This window comes from Oryzias melastigma, linkage group LG21, assembly GCF_002922805.2.
Source record: "Oryzias melastigma strain HK-1 linkage group LG21, ASM292280v2, whole genome shotgun sequence".
Classification (NCBI taxonomy): Eukaryota; Metazoa; Chordata; class Actinopteri; order Beloniformes; family Adrianichthyidae; genus Oryzias; species Oryzias melastigma.
The window spans coordinates 24,230,382-24,245,778 of record NC_050532.1 but is presented as its reverse complement, the minus strand read 5'-3'; the positions used below and the strand labels follow the sequence as shown (position 1 = coordinate 24,245,778).

The window sequence follows — 15,397 nt, the reverse complement described above, 5'->3', positions numbered from 1 at the left end:
TGAAGTTTGATCCTGTGTAACTCACCCATGACAATGACTTTGAGGATCTGGTTGACCTTTCCTGTGCTGTTCTCAGCGGAAAGGCTGTAGTATCCGCTGTCCTTTCTGGTCACATTCTTAATGATAAGTGTGCAGGTTGTGAGTGTCTTAACCACAGAGAGGCGGTCAGATGTCAACACATCCTCATTTCCCTGCTTCCATTTGCAGAGTGGAGGGGGTTTTCCTGCCACAATGGCCTCAACAACCATCTTAGACCCAGCTCTGACTGTCACAATGTCGTGCATGATGATCTTTGGTGGCACTGAGAAGAGAAAGAAGGATCAAAGTGTGGTCAGATGTTTAAAAAGATTTCAATTTTTTTGATTTAATAAGTGTGGGAATCTGCACTTGTAAATATCCACTCTTTTTCTGACAGATATGTCAGTAAAGGTTCTTTTTTCAGATGGTCTACTCACTGAGCTGCTCCTTGACTTCAAATATTCCTTCTGCCTCTCGAGCCAAGCTAGTTCCCACAGAGTTCCTGGCTGCCACTCTGAACTTGTACTTCTGTCCTTCCTTCAGGCCAACCACCACAATTGTTAAATCTTTCACCACAGAGTATGGTGTCCATTTATCTTCAGGTGCACCTTCCTCCTGGTAATCAACCAGATAGCCATTAATTTTGGCCCCTCCATCTCTAAGTGGCTTGAGCCAGCCAAGTGTAGCACTGTTCTTAGTGATCTCTAGCACATCCATCTTCTTCGGAGGGTCAGGTTCGCCTGGAAAGAATACATGGCAGTGGTTTAAACAATTTGGCGAAAGAAAAGCAGATAAATACATTAAAACATGCTAAATGCTACATACAGACTGTAGTGACACTTACTGATAGGGTCAACAGCCAAGTAGGATCTAGGAGAGTCTTGAGGAACTCCAATACCGTATTTGTTGCAGGCCATAACTCTGAAGTAGTATTCAATTCCAGGTGTAAGGTTGGTAATCTTAAAGCTAGTCTTTTTCTGGTCTTCACTGCATTTTGCCCAAGTCTTTCTGTCCACCTCACGTTTCTCTACAATGTAACTGGTAATAGGGCTGCCACCATCATTCTCTGGAGGCAACCAGGATAGTTGAGCTGTTGTTTTAGTAACATCGGTTGCATCTAATCCACCAACCGGACCAGGAGTGTCTGTGGAGAAGTCAATATTAATTAATAATTGTCACATATTTTCTGAGTTTTTTTTTTCTTTGAAATAAATTATGTTTCTTACCAAGAACTTTAACGCGGACAAATACAGCCTTTTCTCCAGCTGAGTTAGAAAGAGTCAGTGAATACTTCCCAGAATCTTCTCTGCTGCTCTCAGGGATGGTCAAGAAAGACATTGTGTCGACCTGGTCAACATGACCTCTGCGGACCACATTATCCACTCCCAGGCGCTTCCAGGTAACCTTGGGGGCTGGTCTTCCTCTTATGATGGCAAATAACCTGATTGGACAGCCAGCCCTAACAGCCAGGCCTTTCCTCAAGCTGGCATCTAGTTCAATTTCTGGAGCCTCTGTTTCCATAAAAACATAAAACATTAGGAGAATTCTGCCAACAATGACAACAACTAGATAACACAGTTATTAAATTCTTTTAAGTCTCACCTAGGATCTCTTTGGGGGCCACTGCTTCCCTCAGGTAGGCGTGGCGTCCCCAGCCTACTTGGTTTTGTGCAGACACCTTAAACTCATATTCCTGCTTCTCATCCAACTGTCCAATTGTGAACTCTGTGAGCACTAATGGGCCATGGGTATCAATTCTTTTCCAGCCCTCAGTGGGCTTCTCAGGGTCAGCTTCACTTTTCAGCCTCAAATCAAGGCTGTAGCCAATGATTGGTGCGCCACCATCATAGACGGGCTTTGACCAGGAAAGGGTGATAGAAGTTTTAGTGCTGTCTGAAACTTTCAGGAATGCAGGGGGGCCAGGTGGTTCTGAAAAACAAACCATAAATTATTACATAATTAAAGTACAGGATGAAGCACTATTTTTATGGTCTACACCTTATAATTTGACTTCCTATATACATATTATAAATGATAAATAAGCATCTGTAAACCTAGCCCTCGCATTAACTGTAAACTCACCGATGGGATCTTTGGCTGCCACAGGTCTGCATGGTTTGCTTGGATCCCCAAGACCAACCTCATTTTCAGCTTTTACTCTGAACTGGTACTCATGGTTTGGTATAAGATTACTAACTTTCATGCGTCTCTCTGGAATGGGACTCTTGGTGCAGGCCACCCAGCGAACTGCCCTTTTCTCCTTCCTCTCCAGGATATAGCCAGTGATGGACTTTCCTCCATCATTCTCAGGAGGAGCCCAAACCACTGTCATTTCATCTTTACTGACCTAGATTAAAAAAAAAAAAAAAGTTTTTATCCACTTTTGTTTCAGGGCAGTTGTACGATAGTATTAAAAAAAATCTCAGAGAAATAGATGCCTACCTTTGTAACCTCAGGGGCATCAGGAGGTCCAGGTCTATTGAATTGTGTCTTGACAGTAACAGGTTTGCTCTCAGTGGCAGGGCCTGTTCCCATTTTGTTCTCTGCCCTCACCCTAAAGATATACTCATTGCCCTCCACCAGGCGAGTGACATTGCAGTATGGTGTAACTACAGAGGCAGAGTACGTAGACCAGACCATCCTCCTGGTCTCGCACTTCTCTAATATGTAGCTGTCCACTTCGCATCCTCCATCATCCTCAGGACCATCCCACACTACTCTGCATTTGTCTGCTCCAATACCAGTAACTCTTAAGTTACGTACAGGTCCAGGGACATCATGGACATTAACATTAGCATATGCTGTAAAAGTACCAGCAGCATTGGTAGCAGTAATGATATACTTTCCAGTGTCTGTGCGTTTGGATTTTGTCAAAAGGAATTTGGAGTAGTCTGGACCAGTTTCATAACTCAGTCTGGGGTTGTCTCCTACAGCTTTGTCCTTTGTCCATTTCACTTCAGGCTGGGGTTTTCCTCTCAGGGCAGCTTCCATCCTGACAGACTCTCCAGCCTTCACGGTCACAGTTCCAGCCACCTTAAGATCAATGACTGGCTTCTGGAGGTCCTCCTTTACCACTATATCAGCAAGTTTCACCCAGGCACTCTCCCCTCCTTCATTCACAGTTTGAACCCTGGATGAGAAAATGTGAATTTGTATTATACACAAGGATTTGCAAGCTTTATATTCTTCATGTAAACCAACATAAAAATAACAAAGAAAGTATTGTAACTTTACAAAAACCAACCTGAAAGTGTATGTCTGGTTTTCCACACATTTGTCAGCCAAGAAGAAAGTGTCAGTTAGAGAACTTGGGTTAAGTTTTTGCCACTCTTCTGCATCTTTGGTTTTAGATTCAATATTGTAATGGAGGTTGGGGCTGCCACCATCATAGTCAGGTCTTCGCCATCTCAAGTTGACAAAGTTCTTGCCAACTTCTGTTGCTCTGAAGTTTTCTGGCTCACCTGGCTTTTCAATGCGGTCAACTGCAAGAATAGGAGTCTTGGTTTCCACACTGGGTCCAGGTCCTATTTTATTGGCAGCACACACGCGGAACAAGTATTCATGGCCTTCCATCAATTTGGCTTTAATTTTGCGATTTGTGCAGCTGGAAGAGATCATGGACCACATGCTAATGCTTGGCTCACGGCATTCTACAATGTAATGAGTTATCTCAGATCCACCATTGTCCACAGGTACGTCCCAGTTGATCATGCATGAGTCTTTGGTGACGTAGGTAGTGTGCAGGTTCTGGCAATGACTTGGTCTGTCTAGCACATTAACCACAATAGTGCAGGAAGCTTCTCCACCTTCATTTGAAGCCTTCAGAGTGTATTTGCCATGATCAGCTCTTGTAGCTTCTTTTATTTTTAGATGAACAAGAGGGAAATTCTGAGTGATAGTCACACGCTTGCTGTTTTCCAAAACTGTCTCCTCCTTTGACCAAATGACCTCAGCATCGGGGCGAGCCTTGATGTAACCAATGATGTTGATGTTGTGGCCAGCACGTACAGTAACTCGCTCACGACAAGCTGCTTCCATTTCAATCTCTGGAGGGATGAGAATATCCTGAGCAACAATTGAGTCTGGGATTTCTTTGGCCTCTCCATCACCAACCATGTTGGATGCATATACTCTGAACTTGTATGTCACACCCTCTTCTAGACCCTTTACTTGATAGGCACATAACTTGATAAAGTCATCAAGATTAACTTTTTTCCATTCTTCTGCATCACCCTTCCTCATTTCTACTGTGTAGCCAAGGATAGGGCTACCTCCGTCTTTAGAAGGTTTGGTCCACACCAGATCAGCAGTGGTTTTGCTATAATCTTTAACTTTGGGGTTGATCGGAGGACGTGGAACTGTGATGGGTCGGCAGGGTTTGCATGGGTCAGAAGTAGGAGAGGGGCCGCTATAGCCAGCAATATTCTCAGCAAACACTCTGAATTCATACTCATTTCCCTCAAAGAGACCTAGGACTTTGTAACGCAAATCTTTGCAAGGTGTCTTGTTTACACGAATCCACTTGCCTCCCTTGTGTCTACGCTCAATCAAATAACCAGTGATCTGGCTGCCTCCATCTGCCAGAGGCATAGTCCAGCCAATTGTAACACTATCCTCTGAGAGATCATATGACTGTGGTTTACCAGGTGGGCTTGGTGGCATGAAGCTGTGTTCAGCAACAGTGGGTTTGCTCTCCAGTGGAGCACCAATTCCCATCTTGTTCTCAGCACGGATGCGAACCACATACTCTGCTCCTCTTTGTAGGCGTGTGATTTTTAGTTCTGTGCCAAGGCTTCCAGAGCTAACACCTCCCCAGGTCTCCTTGTTGGATTCCCTTTTCTCAACAATGTAGTTGGTGATTGGACTTCCACCATCCTCCTTGGGAGGGCGCCATTCAATAGTCATGGAGTCTGGTGTGACCTCCAGGATATTAACTGGTCCAATGGGAGCAGCAGGGACATCCAAGACTGTAACACTCAGGGCAACAGTCTTGGATCCGGCTGCATTGGACACAGTGAGCAAGTAGGTGCCAGTGTGGTTCCTAGTACATTCGTTAATACTGAGTATGGTGGAGAAGTTATCAGTGTCGATCTTGATGTTGCCCTCACTAGTGATCTCCTCTCCTTCAATACACCACTTGGGAGTGGGGACAGGGATTCCTCTCATTATAGCTGGCAGCCTGATAGTAGTTCCAGCCTTCACAATGATGCCTTCAATTAGCTTGGCATCTACTTCAACAACTGGAGGCACTGTAAACATAGAGAAAAGGATTAATAATTGAAGCATTGATTTTAAAAGTGCAATTATTTGAAATGATTTAATTAAGTGTAACCTAATCTAAGTATTACTATATTTCTTAAATTTAAGTTTGGAGAAATTAGGAAAATATGTTTTTACCTAGTTTCTCTTGACAGAGAATGGGCACCGTGGTGTCAGGTCTACTAAGGCCAATGGCATTCTCAGCTCTCACTCTAAAACGGTAGGTCTTTCCCTCCTCCAGGCCGGTCACATGACTCTCAGGAATACTCACAGTCTTCCACTCATCCCAATTCTTTTCTCCTTCTTCCTGATACTCAACCAGGAAGCCTGTAATCTCACTTCCTCCATTGCGATCTGGCCAATTCCAGACAAGCCATACCTCAGTTTTATCCACATCAGAATGGTGCAGATCTTTAGGAGGGCCAGGAGGGACTGGAAGAATGAAATTGAACACTAGTGAGTCGACATAATGCCACTTTTAAAATCAAAACAAACACTATTTTGACAAACTGTTTTGAGGAAGTGAATAAATGAGGGTGAAGAAATTCTTTAACTTTGCTTTTTTTCTTTTAAAAAAATGAACCTTAGTTGGAATATATTTCTATGTGGTTCTTTGGCAAGCCTAAACACACTACACATTATGTCTTTACTTACATAGTGGGTTCATTGCCTTGATAGCTTTTGGCGTTTCAGTGTATTCGCTGCGGCCATATATGTTTTCAGCAGCAACTCTGAACACATAGGAGGTGCCCTCCATCAGATGCTTCAGCATCATACTACGCTTCTTAGATGTGGAACACACAGGGACCCATTGTGTGGAAGCTGTGTCTTTTTTCTCAACCACAAAGTTTGTGAGACGAGAGCCCCCATTGTCTTCGGGATCTTTCCAGGACAAGTAAGCAGAGTCACTCCTGACATCAGACACCCGGAGGTGCTGAATTGGACCAGGTTTGTCTAAACGTAACATAGAAAATACAAAAATATTAGGAGCTAGTATATATTTTTATGCATTTAATTTGCATGCATTTAAAAACATTCATAGGTAACAGAGCTCTTACCAAGTACCAGCACTGTGCAAGTAACAGTCTTTGACCCAGCTGGGTTTTCCACAGTCAGTGTGTAGTCACCACAGTCATCACGATTACAGAATCTCATCTCCAGTTTGGTGCCTAACTGGTTGGTCTCGATGTCTGCCCTAGTTGGAACATCTGCCTCATTCTTTTTCCAAATGACCTTGGGGAACGGGGCACCCTTAATGCTGGCCATAAGAGTGATGTGAGTTCCAGCCATTGCCTTCACCTCACGGGTCATTCCAGCATCCAGAATCAATTCAGGAGGTTCTGTGATAAGATTTGTGGAAATAATATTTAAAACAAATTATTATTTTGTGTAATATAAGTTGTAAATCAGGACAGAACTCAAATAAAAACTTACCAAGTCTTTCTTGCACTCTGATTGGCTCTTTCACATTAGCAGGATCAGACTCTCCAGCAGCGTTGACAGCAACGACTCTGAAGCGGTACAGAGCACCATCTTCCAGATTGATGATTTTAAACTTTGTATCCTGGCAGGAGTCAGGAGTTTGGTTTGCCTGTCGACAGAAGAACAAAACAAGAACATATTGCATCATGATCAAGCTTGACTGATGCTTTTTTAGGACATCCACACAAAAAAGAAATGCCAGACACCTGTCCGTTTTAGACCGTTCATTGCACTCTTGTTGTGTTTACCTTTCTGTGTATTACTTCAAACACAACTTTGAGATAAAGGTTATTTTGGACAAACCTGAACCTTACAGGTATAATCTTTTAGGTATATACTTTATATATATAAAGCATGATTTTAAATCTTGTGCATCACATATAGCAATCTCACCTTGTGCCATTCTTCCTCTCCGGCTTTCTGGAACTCCAGCAAATACCCAAAGATCTTTCCTCTTCCAGTGTCTGTGGGTGGCTCCCAGAGCAAAGTCACTGACTCCTTGCTGAAGTCGATGGCTCTGAGGTTCACAGGAGGGCTGGGTTTCACTGTTTTGAGAGAGAAAAAGACCCGCTAGACATTTTGTACTGGACCAACAAAAACAAGGAGTACACTACAGAGGTGACATTACCAATGGGATCCTTTGCAAACACTGGCTTAGATGGAGGGCTCGGGTCTCCAGCTCCCACCTCGTTCTCAGCGCTCACTCTGAACTCATACTCGCAGCCTTTCAGCAGCTCTGTCACCCAGTACTCCACCTTTGGATGGATCCTCTCTGTGTTGCAGCGTACCCATCTACGATCATCACATAATCCGTTAGCCACCAATGAATATGCCTCATATTGGAAATTACACTGTCATTTTCTGACTGAAAGCTTTTTGAATGTGTTTATGGATTTATGGAAGCTCTTTCCATGTGGTTAACAATGTCCTGGTCACCTGCTGGCCTTGGTCTCCTTTCTCTCCACAATGTAGCCTGTTATTGGTTTTCCTCCATCTGCAGGAGGCTCCCAGGTGATCAAGGCAGAGTCATGGTAAACTTCTTTAATTGTAGGCTGCTTGGGAGCATCAGGTACCTCTGTGGTGGAAAAAGACATGATGAGGTCGGACATTGTTTTTGGTCAAATATCACTTAGACAGATAACTAATGTAGAGTGAACTTACTGAAAACATCTCTGGCTTTGGACTCTGCTGATAGAAGGGGGTCACTGATGCCATACATGTTCTGAGCCATGATCCTAATGATATAGTCACGACCCTCGATCAGTTTTGGCACCTAAAAATACAGAAGATAGTGGTTGTAAATAACAATAGTCTGTGAAATAAAAGTACGTTTTGATTGTAAGAAAGATCTAATGCTGCAAATTCCGTATACTCTGTTTTGATTTTAAAAAAAGAAGTGAAAATTAAGGTTTACTGTCTAAAATGCTAGTAAACATTAAGTTATTCGGTAAAAACGAAAGAAGAGGCAACTTGCTCAAATTACTGGTCTACATTTCATAGAAAATCTTTAATAATGCTTGTGGAATTTTGAATTGTCTGAAAAACTAAATGAAAATAATTATTAAAGATAAAAAAAACCAAAACAAAACAAAAAAAAAAACGTTTATTACCTTGCAGGTTGTTCTGGTACAAGATGAGGTGACCGGCATCCACAGATCTCTGTTTGTGTCTCTCTTCTCCACTATGTAAGTGGAAATGGGGCAACCTCCATCATCTAGTGGGGGGTTCCAGGAGATAACCATGTAGTTCCTGTAGACCTCGTTGAACACTACAGGGCCCTCTGGTGGCTGAGGACGGTCTAGTTTGAAAAAGCACACAAATCACCTTTGAACATCACTTTCTTATTTTCATAATTTTTTTGTATTCCAAATTACTTCTTTCCAAGATTTGAAAATTTCATCAGTATTGCATCATCACTCACCAACCACAGTGATATTGCATATTCCTAAGCGAGTGCCAGCGGCGTTCTCTATGTTGACACAATAGCGGCCGCTGTGGTCTCTCTTGGTCTTGCTGATGTTGAGGCTGAAAGTGTTTGAGCTGCTAAAGAGGCCAATGTCATCGTCAGCCTTAAGCTCTTCGCCATTCTTTGTCCAGGTGACAGAAGGTGTTGGTTTTCCGCTGTAGCGTCCTGACAGCATGCAGGCGTCACCCACCTTCACAATCATACTTTCCCTATAGTTCAGTTCCAGAGATGGTGGTTCTAAAGAGGGACAATGGGAATTGAAAATCAAATAAATTTTATTTGTAAAAACATATTTCATGTAAATAAATTGCATAGCATAAAAACTAGCAAAGACACCATTCCCTACAAATTCAATAAAATAAGATAACTATATTATAATCAAATTGTACATGGAAAAAAACAAAAAATAAAAATATATGATTATAACAGAAAAGAAGCTAAATAAAAGTGAACCCTACAGGCACTGTCCACCATGTCCTCCTACTAGCTGGGATGTGAGCATTCTGTAAACAAAAACAAGCCCAATTCCTGCCCATCATTTCTTGCCCTAAAGTCCCCTAACCACCCAGGCCCAATATGCCCAACTGGGCACACCAAGCCTAGGCAGCTTGGAGGACCAAGAACAAGTGAGGCCAGAGGACAAGCAGGACCACGATTCCGGGACCCCAAACACAAACACCTCAGCCAAGGGTGAGAAGACACTCATAAACAGTTAAAATGTAAAAGTGTATATAAAAAAGTCAAAATATAAAAACATATTACTGAACATTTTAAATTTCCTTTCAAATGCCTTTTCTGTTTTTAAAACATTAATATTTAGATTTTTCCATGGAAAAAGTAAAAAGCAATTTCTGAACCAGCTTGTAACAATTTAGTTAACAACATTTTTAGAAAATATGAGAACTAGCAGCCAGTTGGGGTGACAGAATGTGTACCGTATGAATGTTGCCTGGCTCAAAGTTGCTTTAGTTGGTTAGACAAATATTAATTTTGTTGTCTTGTTTCTTACCAAGCTCATCTTTGCACTGCACTGCTTTGGTGTTGAAGGATGGCTTGCCTTGTCCCACTTCATTGACGGCAGAGACTCTAAACTCATGGCTAGAGCCATCTTTAAGCCCAGTCAGCGTGAACTTCCTCTCCATTAGTTTGTCTTCTCCACCTACCCTTGTAAAATTGTCACGGCCAATCATTCTGGTTTCAAGAACATATCCCGTCACCTCAGCACCGCCATCGTATTTTGGTGGTCTCCAGGCAACAGAGATAGAGTCCTTGGTAACAGCAGTGATGATCAGATCCTCTGGACGCTCTGGGACGGCTAAAAGTGACAGAAAAAAACCCCAATGCATCCATGAAAATTGGTTATCCAAGATAGCAGCCTTCTAAAAACATTTTTTTTACAATTTCACACAGAAGATGGGGAAGATTTCTTCTTTCCTGTTTTCATTCCAGGAAAAAAGGTCTGAGCCAAAAACAGTTTAACTCCTGTGACTCACAAATAGGGTCTTTGATGAGAACCATTTTCTCCGTCTCGATGAAAGGTCCCATGCCAATGATGTTCTCGGCAGCGATCCTGAAGAAGTAACCCTTGCCATCATTGAGTCCCTGCACCACGGCGTTGTTCCTTGTCACAGTGTAGGACACGGAGGTCCAGCCCATGCGGTCAGCTTCACGCTTCTCAATGATGTAGTTGGTGATGGCTGAACCACCATCATCCTCAGGGGAGTACCAAGTTAGCTTGCAGGAGTCGCTAGTCAGATTTTCTCCATCGAAGGGAAGACGGACTGGTCCAGGAACATCTGAAGTGACAAAAGAAAAGTGGTCAGTCCCGGTCAAGTATTTTTCAGACGCTTTGATTAAGATAACTTTTCATCATTCTGAAATGTCCTCCATCACTTACCCAAGACCTCAACAATGACAGCTTTCCTTCTCTCTCCTCCTTCATTTTTAGCACTAAGTGTATAGATGCCTTGGTGCTGGCGCCTGCAGTTTTTGATGACCAGAGAATTTGAGATGCCGGTCTGCTCCACTGCAGCTTCCTTGGGCACCTCACCATCATCGCGACACCAGGTAATCTGCGGGGCAGGTTTGCCTGATACATAAGCGATGATGCGAATGGTGCCTCCAGCGTGGACTACAATCTTCTCCTTCACTGAGGCATCAAGGTCCATCTCAGGAGGAACTGGAGATTGAGACAGTTTTAGATCAATGAAACTCAAATGTGGTCATCTTTACCTAAAATATGTTAATCACAGTCCTACTTGTTCTGTCCTTGACTTCAATGAGCTCAGACACATATCCCGGCTCTCCCTCTCCGGCAGCATTAATGGCTCGAACTCTGAAGCGGTATAGTCCGCCCTCCTTCAAACCATCAACTACATATTTTGTCCCTCTTATCTCAGTGTCTTTGGCCTAAAAAGAAAAATTAAGCGATACAAGATGAAATTGTATCTTTTTTTTTTTTTTCATAAATGAGAAGTCAAATCAATGATATTTACCTTTTCCCAGCCCTCGTCAGTCTCAGGCTCCTTTTCCTCCTCTGCGTCGCTCAGAAGCAGCAGCTTCCTCTGAGCTTTCTTCTCCTCCTCCTCTTTGTTAATCTCCTTAAACTCAGCAATGTAGCCAGTCACCTTTGATCCTCCATCCATTGTTGGAGGGATCCATTCCAACTCCACTGTTGACTTTGTCCAGTCTGTCACCTTTGGAGTAGGTGGACCTGGTGGCTCTGCACACAGCAAAATTTACCTTTGTGATGTAGTTTTATTATAAACATAACAGAACAGGCAAACTAAATGGCAGGTTTTCATGTCTTTACTGGATCTATTTTCAAAATCTTTATTGGTTATATTGACATGAGAATGGGTTTTTAATAATTTATGATTGCTACAAAGCTGTTATGAGAGGCTGCTGTTAATATCTCCTTTTTTTTTTTTTTATTGAACAAATCTTTTCTGACAAGACCAGCTAATCATGGCTACAGTTTGCAGTTCAGTTACGCGTTGGCGACTATAATCCTATCAGATGTGAAAATATTACTGACTTACTGATGGGGTCTCTACAGAGTACAGGGTCTGAAGGTATGCTAGGTAGACCACAGCCAGCAGCATTGATGGCAATGATCCTAAATTGGTACATGGCACCCTCCATCAGGCCAGTGACATCCCAGTTGTTTCCAAGTGGTAAAGCCCTGATTGGGTCACGAGTGACACGAGTCCAGCGCTTGGAAGTGGTCTCCTTCTTCTCAATAAAGTAGCCAGTGATGGAGGATCCACCATCGTACTTGGGTTCATCCCAGTTGACAGTCATGGATTCCACAGAGACGTCAGTGACAGTTGGTTTCTCACATTGACCAGGCACAGCTGAAGACAGAACAACATTAGATCAGGAAGCGTCACATACCCAAGACTAAACTATCATTTACAAAAACGTCCATGATTAATGATGAATGAACTACCAGGTAGGAGATAAATTAAATTAAGCTAGTTATGTAACTAAATGGCAATGAGACTTGAACTTACTAAAGAGGTTTCTGGCCTTTTCTGGCTCACTGACTAGTGGGGGTCCAACTCCAAACTTGTTCTGAGCCATAACCCTAAACTCATACTCATGATTTTCTGTGAGTCGGGTCACCACATAGGCACATTCCTTGGGGTCACTGGATACATGAACCCAGGACTTCCTGTTGTCCTCACGCTTTTCAACAACGTAATTGGTGATTTTAGATCCACCATCATCTTTGGGAGCTTCCCAAGCCAGGCCAATTCTCTCTGCAAACACCTCTGTGAACTTGATTGGTCCGACAGGTGCGCCAGGGGGTCCTGCACATGGAGGTAGGTTGACAAGATATCTTTTTATAACAAATATAACGTTTGAGATAATTTCAGCCAAACACAACAATGTTACTACCAATCAAATCAATCGATTATAAAAATGTCTTTAAACTGCAAAGAACAATTGCATAGGTGCCTTGACAAACTTTCCATTTTGTCACATCCTTGATTGAATATTATACTGCACACCGTAGCATACTGCTTAAATATCTCACCTAGCACTGACAGCTTGATGTCTTTGGTTACGGTGCCAAGACTGTTGCTGGCTGTCAGACTGTAGAGGGCGCTGTCATGCCTGCTAGCATGTTGGATCAGCAGTGTACACTTGTCCTGGGTAACCAGTTTGTTGATGTGTTGGTCATACTGAACTGCAACTTTCTCCTCTGGTTTGGCCAGGCTGGCTTTGTGCCAGGTCAGGGTTGGGAATGGACAGCCGCTGACTTTTGCAACAATACTGACATCACAGTCCTCCTCTCCCTCCATGGCCTCACGGAGCTGGATGGTGGGTGCACCTGTTAAAATAAACAGATTTTTAAAAAAATCTACAGATGTTAAGTACAAACAGTTTCTATTGAGAGAGGAAAAAAATCAGGTTTTAGAATAACACTGGAAAGTTCCAAGTAGCCATTGGTTACATGTTTGATCCTTGATGACCATGGGTCCAACAGTGGCAGAGGGTCGACTTGGTCCAGCAGCATTCACTGCCTTCACTCTGAACTCATACTCTACGCCCTGCAAATCCAAAATAGGAATAGTGTTTAGCTAGGGTAAAAAGAAAGCTCTGCTTTTAGGGTTGATACCTGTAAATATTTAGTTTTACTACTAGTTTGACTGACACCAAAGTGAAATGTCCATCAGTAAAAAGTCCTTCTCTAGGATGAATTTAAGATATATTTTTTCAATTTTAGCTGCACTATTTCAGCAAAAAAAATGACTAATACAAGTATGAATCAATTTTTACATATTATTGTATGAAACTAAAAGGTATTGTACAAGTTATACATAAGGGAGTTATACTGACCTCCTTTACGTCCTCAACAATAAAAGTGAGTTCCTCCACATCTCTTTTGTTACACTGCTTCCAGGTCTCCTTCTCCTTCCCACTGGTGTCCCAGCTCAATTTCTCAATGATGTAATGTTTTACAGGTGAGCCACCGTTGTTTTTGGGAGGCTCCCAGCTCAGAGTGACAGTATTTTTGGTCACTAAATCGACCTTCAACTTTGTGGGTGGATCAGGTGGATCTATGCGAGACATTGGTAAATATTGGATCAGTTTTGGCACAAATGTTTTTGTTTGTCGATGAAGCGGGTATGTACTCACAAATAGGATCTCTGGCTCGAACAGGTTCAGTTGTGACAGTAAATGGCCCAAATCCAAGTCTATTTTCTGCTCTGACCCTGAAAAAGTATTCCTGACCTTCAAGGAGGCCTGGAACCACAAAGGCCTGACTGGCACAAGCAGCATTCACCTGTGAAAAATTATTTCAGTCCATCAGTTGACCATTCACAAATAGACATTATATGAAAGATTTACAAAAATCACAAAATAAACACATTTTTCTTGTTTTTAAGATCCTGGTTTTCTGCATCAACTGTTCTCTTCTAAAAGTTGCCTCTACTGGCCATTTGAGGAACTGCAATATTTTTAATAAATTTGGGGGTTGGAATGACACAAAATAATTGAGGACGTTTATATTCTTTTACATTCAGTTTAAATATAAAATAAGTAAAACTCACTGTGGCACAAACTGTGAATGTTTAATAAGAAACTGACAGTTTTTTTTACACCGGATGCCGTTTACATGATTTCAGCATGTAAACTTTAGATAATAAGTCAAATAAACAGATTCAACAAGATATCTTCTGAAGTAACCAATTAAAAAATGACTCCACATCAGCGGGACAGGACCTGATCCCTAACAGCTCGTTACAAGAAAAGTAAGAACAAAAGATTGGAAACCACCAATGAAATTTTAACTAATGCACTTTAAGGTGCAGTAAATTAAAAATGCATTTTTGAAAACGAAAAAAAAATATATTAATTTTGTCATTATTTTCTTAGAGTCAGATTCACCTTTGTCCAGGCTTTGTCAATAACCGACTTCTTCTCAATGAAGTAGCTCTTAATTCTTTCTCCTCCATCAGTTTCAGGGAGTTTCCAGATCAGCCTCATAGTTGTTCTGGTGACATCAGTGACTTTTAGGTCCTTTGGAGGTCCAGGAACATCTGTGGCAAGAGTCCAGTTTTAGACTTAGAACAATCATACTAATCATATTCTCGTGAAGAAACAAGCAAGAATGTCAGGAACATTTTGAATTCAGCAGGGATAACGTTACAAGAGAATGACACCTACCAAGGACAATGACTCTGACGTTGACATGTTTCTGTCCAGACTTGTTCTTTGCTGTGATTGTGTAACGACCAGAATGGCTTCTCTTGCTGACTGGGATGTTCACCACTGAGGTGGTGTCTGTGGATTCAACCTGTATATACACAAACAGTGAAAAATAGACAATAAACATTAAAAGAGATGCTTTCTCGTTTTAAGAGATGTTTTGCTTCTCCTGTTTAGTTTGAAGAGCTTAATTTTTTTGCATGTAAAAGAAGTTGTGTTGTGCAAAATCATGTGCTGCTTGAAGGTCTCACCCCAGAGTCCACGGGCAATGTGTGCAGTTTGTCCTTCTTTTGGCTTTCAGCTTTGCCTTCATAGTCCCAAGCCACCTTAGGAATAGGTCTGCCTCTAATGGTGGCAGGGATTCTGACGGGATCTCCGGCACGGATACCCACAAGGTCATCGGCCATGACATCAATTGTGATTAAAGGCGGAACTGTTGATAAATTATAT

The 15,397-nt window shown here is 42.2% G+C and overlaps 1 protein-coding gene across 1 annotated transcript in view; it reads right to left on the bottom strand.

Annotated features, from left to right (window-relative positions):
* ttn.2 (titin, tandem duplicate 2) overlaps window positions 1-15,397 on the bottom strand; it is a 211,120-nt gene that overhangs the window by 57,935 nt on the left and 137,788 nt on the right. Inside the window, exons 165-196 of the mRNA XM_036209774.1 lie at window positions 15,199-15,380; window positions 14,906-15,035; window positions 14,627-14,778; window positions 13,874-14,021; window positions 13,574-13,794; window positions 13,188-13,284; window positions 12,768-13,064; window positions 12,241-12,540; window positions 11,767-12,081; window positions 11,221-11,447; window positions 10,984-11,134; window positions 10,623-10,904; window positions 10,219-10,521; window positions 9,735-10,040; window positions 8,681-8,962; window positions 8,370-8,557; window positions 7,921-8,032; window positions 7,696-7,834; window positions 7,388-7,551; window positions 7,153-7,304; window positions 6,712-6,868; window positions 6,336-6,617; window positions 5,932-6,231; window positions 5,416-5,709; window positions 3,263-5,267; window positions 2,461-3,148; window positions 2,101-2,365; window positions 1,621-1,947; window positions 1,245-1,529; window positions 863-1,162; window positions 456-758; window positions 26-301 (exon numbers count right to left, since the gene is read on the bottom strand). Coding sequence (XP_036065667.1) covers window positions 26-301; window positions 456-758; window positions 863-1,162; window positions 1,245-1,529; window positions 1,621-1,947; window positions 2,101-2,365; window positions 2,461-3,148; window positions 3,263-5,267; window positions 5,416-5,709; window positions 5,932-6,231; window positions 6,336-6,617; window positions 6,712-6,868; window positions 7,153-7,304; window positions 7,388-7,551; window positions 7,696-7,834; window positions 7,921-8,032; window positions 8,370-8,557; window positions 8,681-8,962; window positions 9,735-10,040; window positions 10,219-10,521; window positions 10,623-10,904; window positions 10,984-11,134; window positions 11,221-11,447; window positions 11,767-12,081; window positions 12,241-12,540; window positions 12,768-13,064; window positions 13,188-13,284; window positions 13,574-13,794; window positions 13,874-14,021; window positions 14,627-14,778; window positions 14,906-15,035; window positions 15,199-15,380 — 9,630 coding nt within the window. The remainder of the gene's footprint in view (window positions 1-25; window positions 302-455; window positions 759-862; window positions 1,163-1,244; window positions 1,530-1,620; window positions 1,948-2,100; window positions 2,366-2,460; window positions 3,149-3,262; window positions 5,268-5,415; window positions 5,710-5,931; window positions 6,232-6,335; window positions 6,618-6,711; window positions 6,869-7,152; window positions 7,305-7,387; window positions 7,552-7,695; window positions 7,835-7,920; window positions 8,033-8,369; window positions 8,558-8,680; window positions 8,963-9,734; window positions 10,041-10,218; window positions 10,522-10,622; window positions 10,905-10,983; window positions 11,135-11,220; window positions 11,448-11,766; window positions 12,082-12,240; window positions 12,541-12,767; window positions 13,065-13,187; window positions 13,285-13,573; window positions 13,795-13,873; window positions 14,022-14,626; window positions 14,779-14,905; window positions 15,036-15,198; window positions 15,381-15,397) is intronic.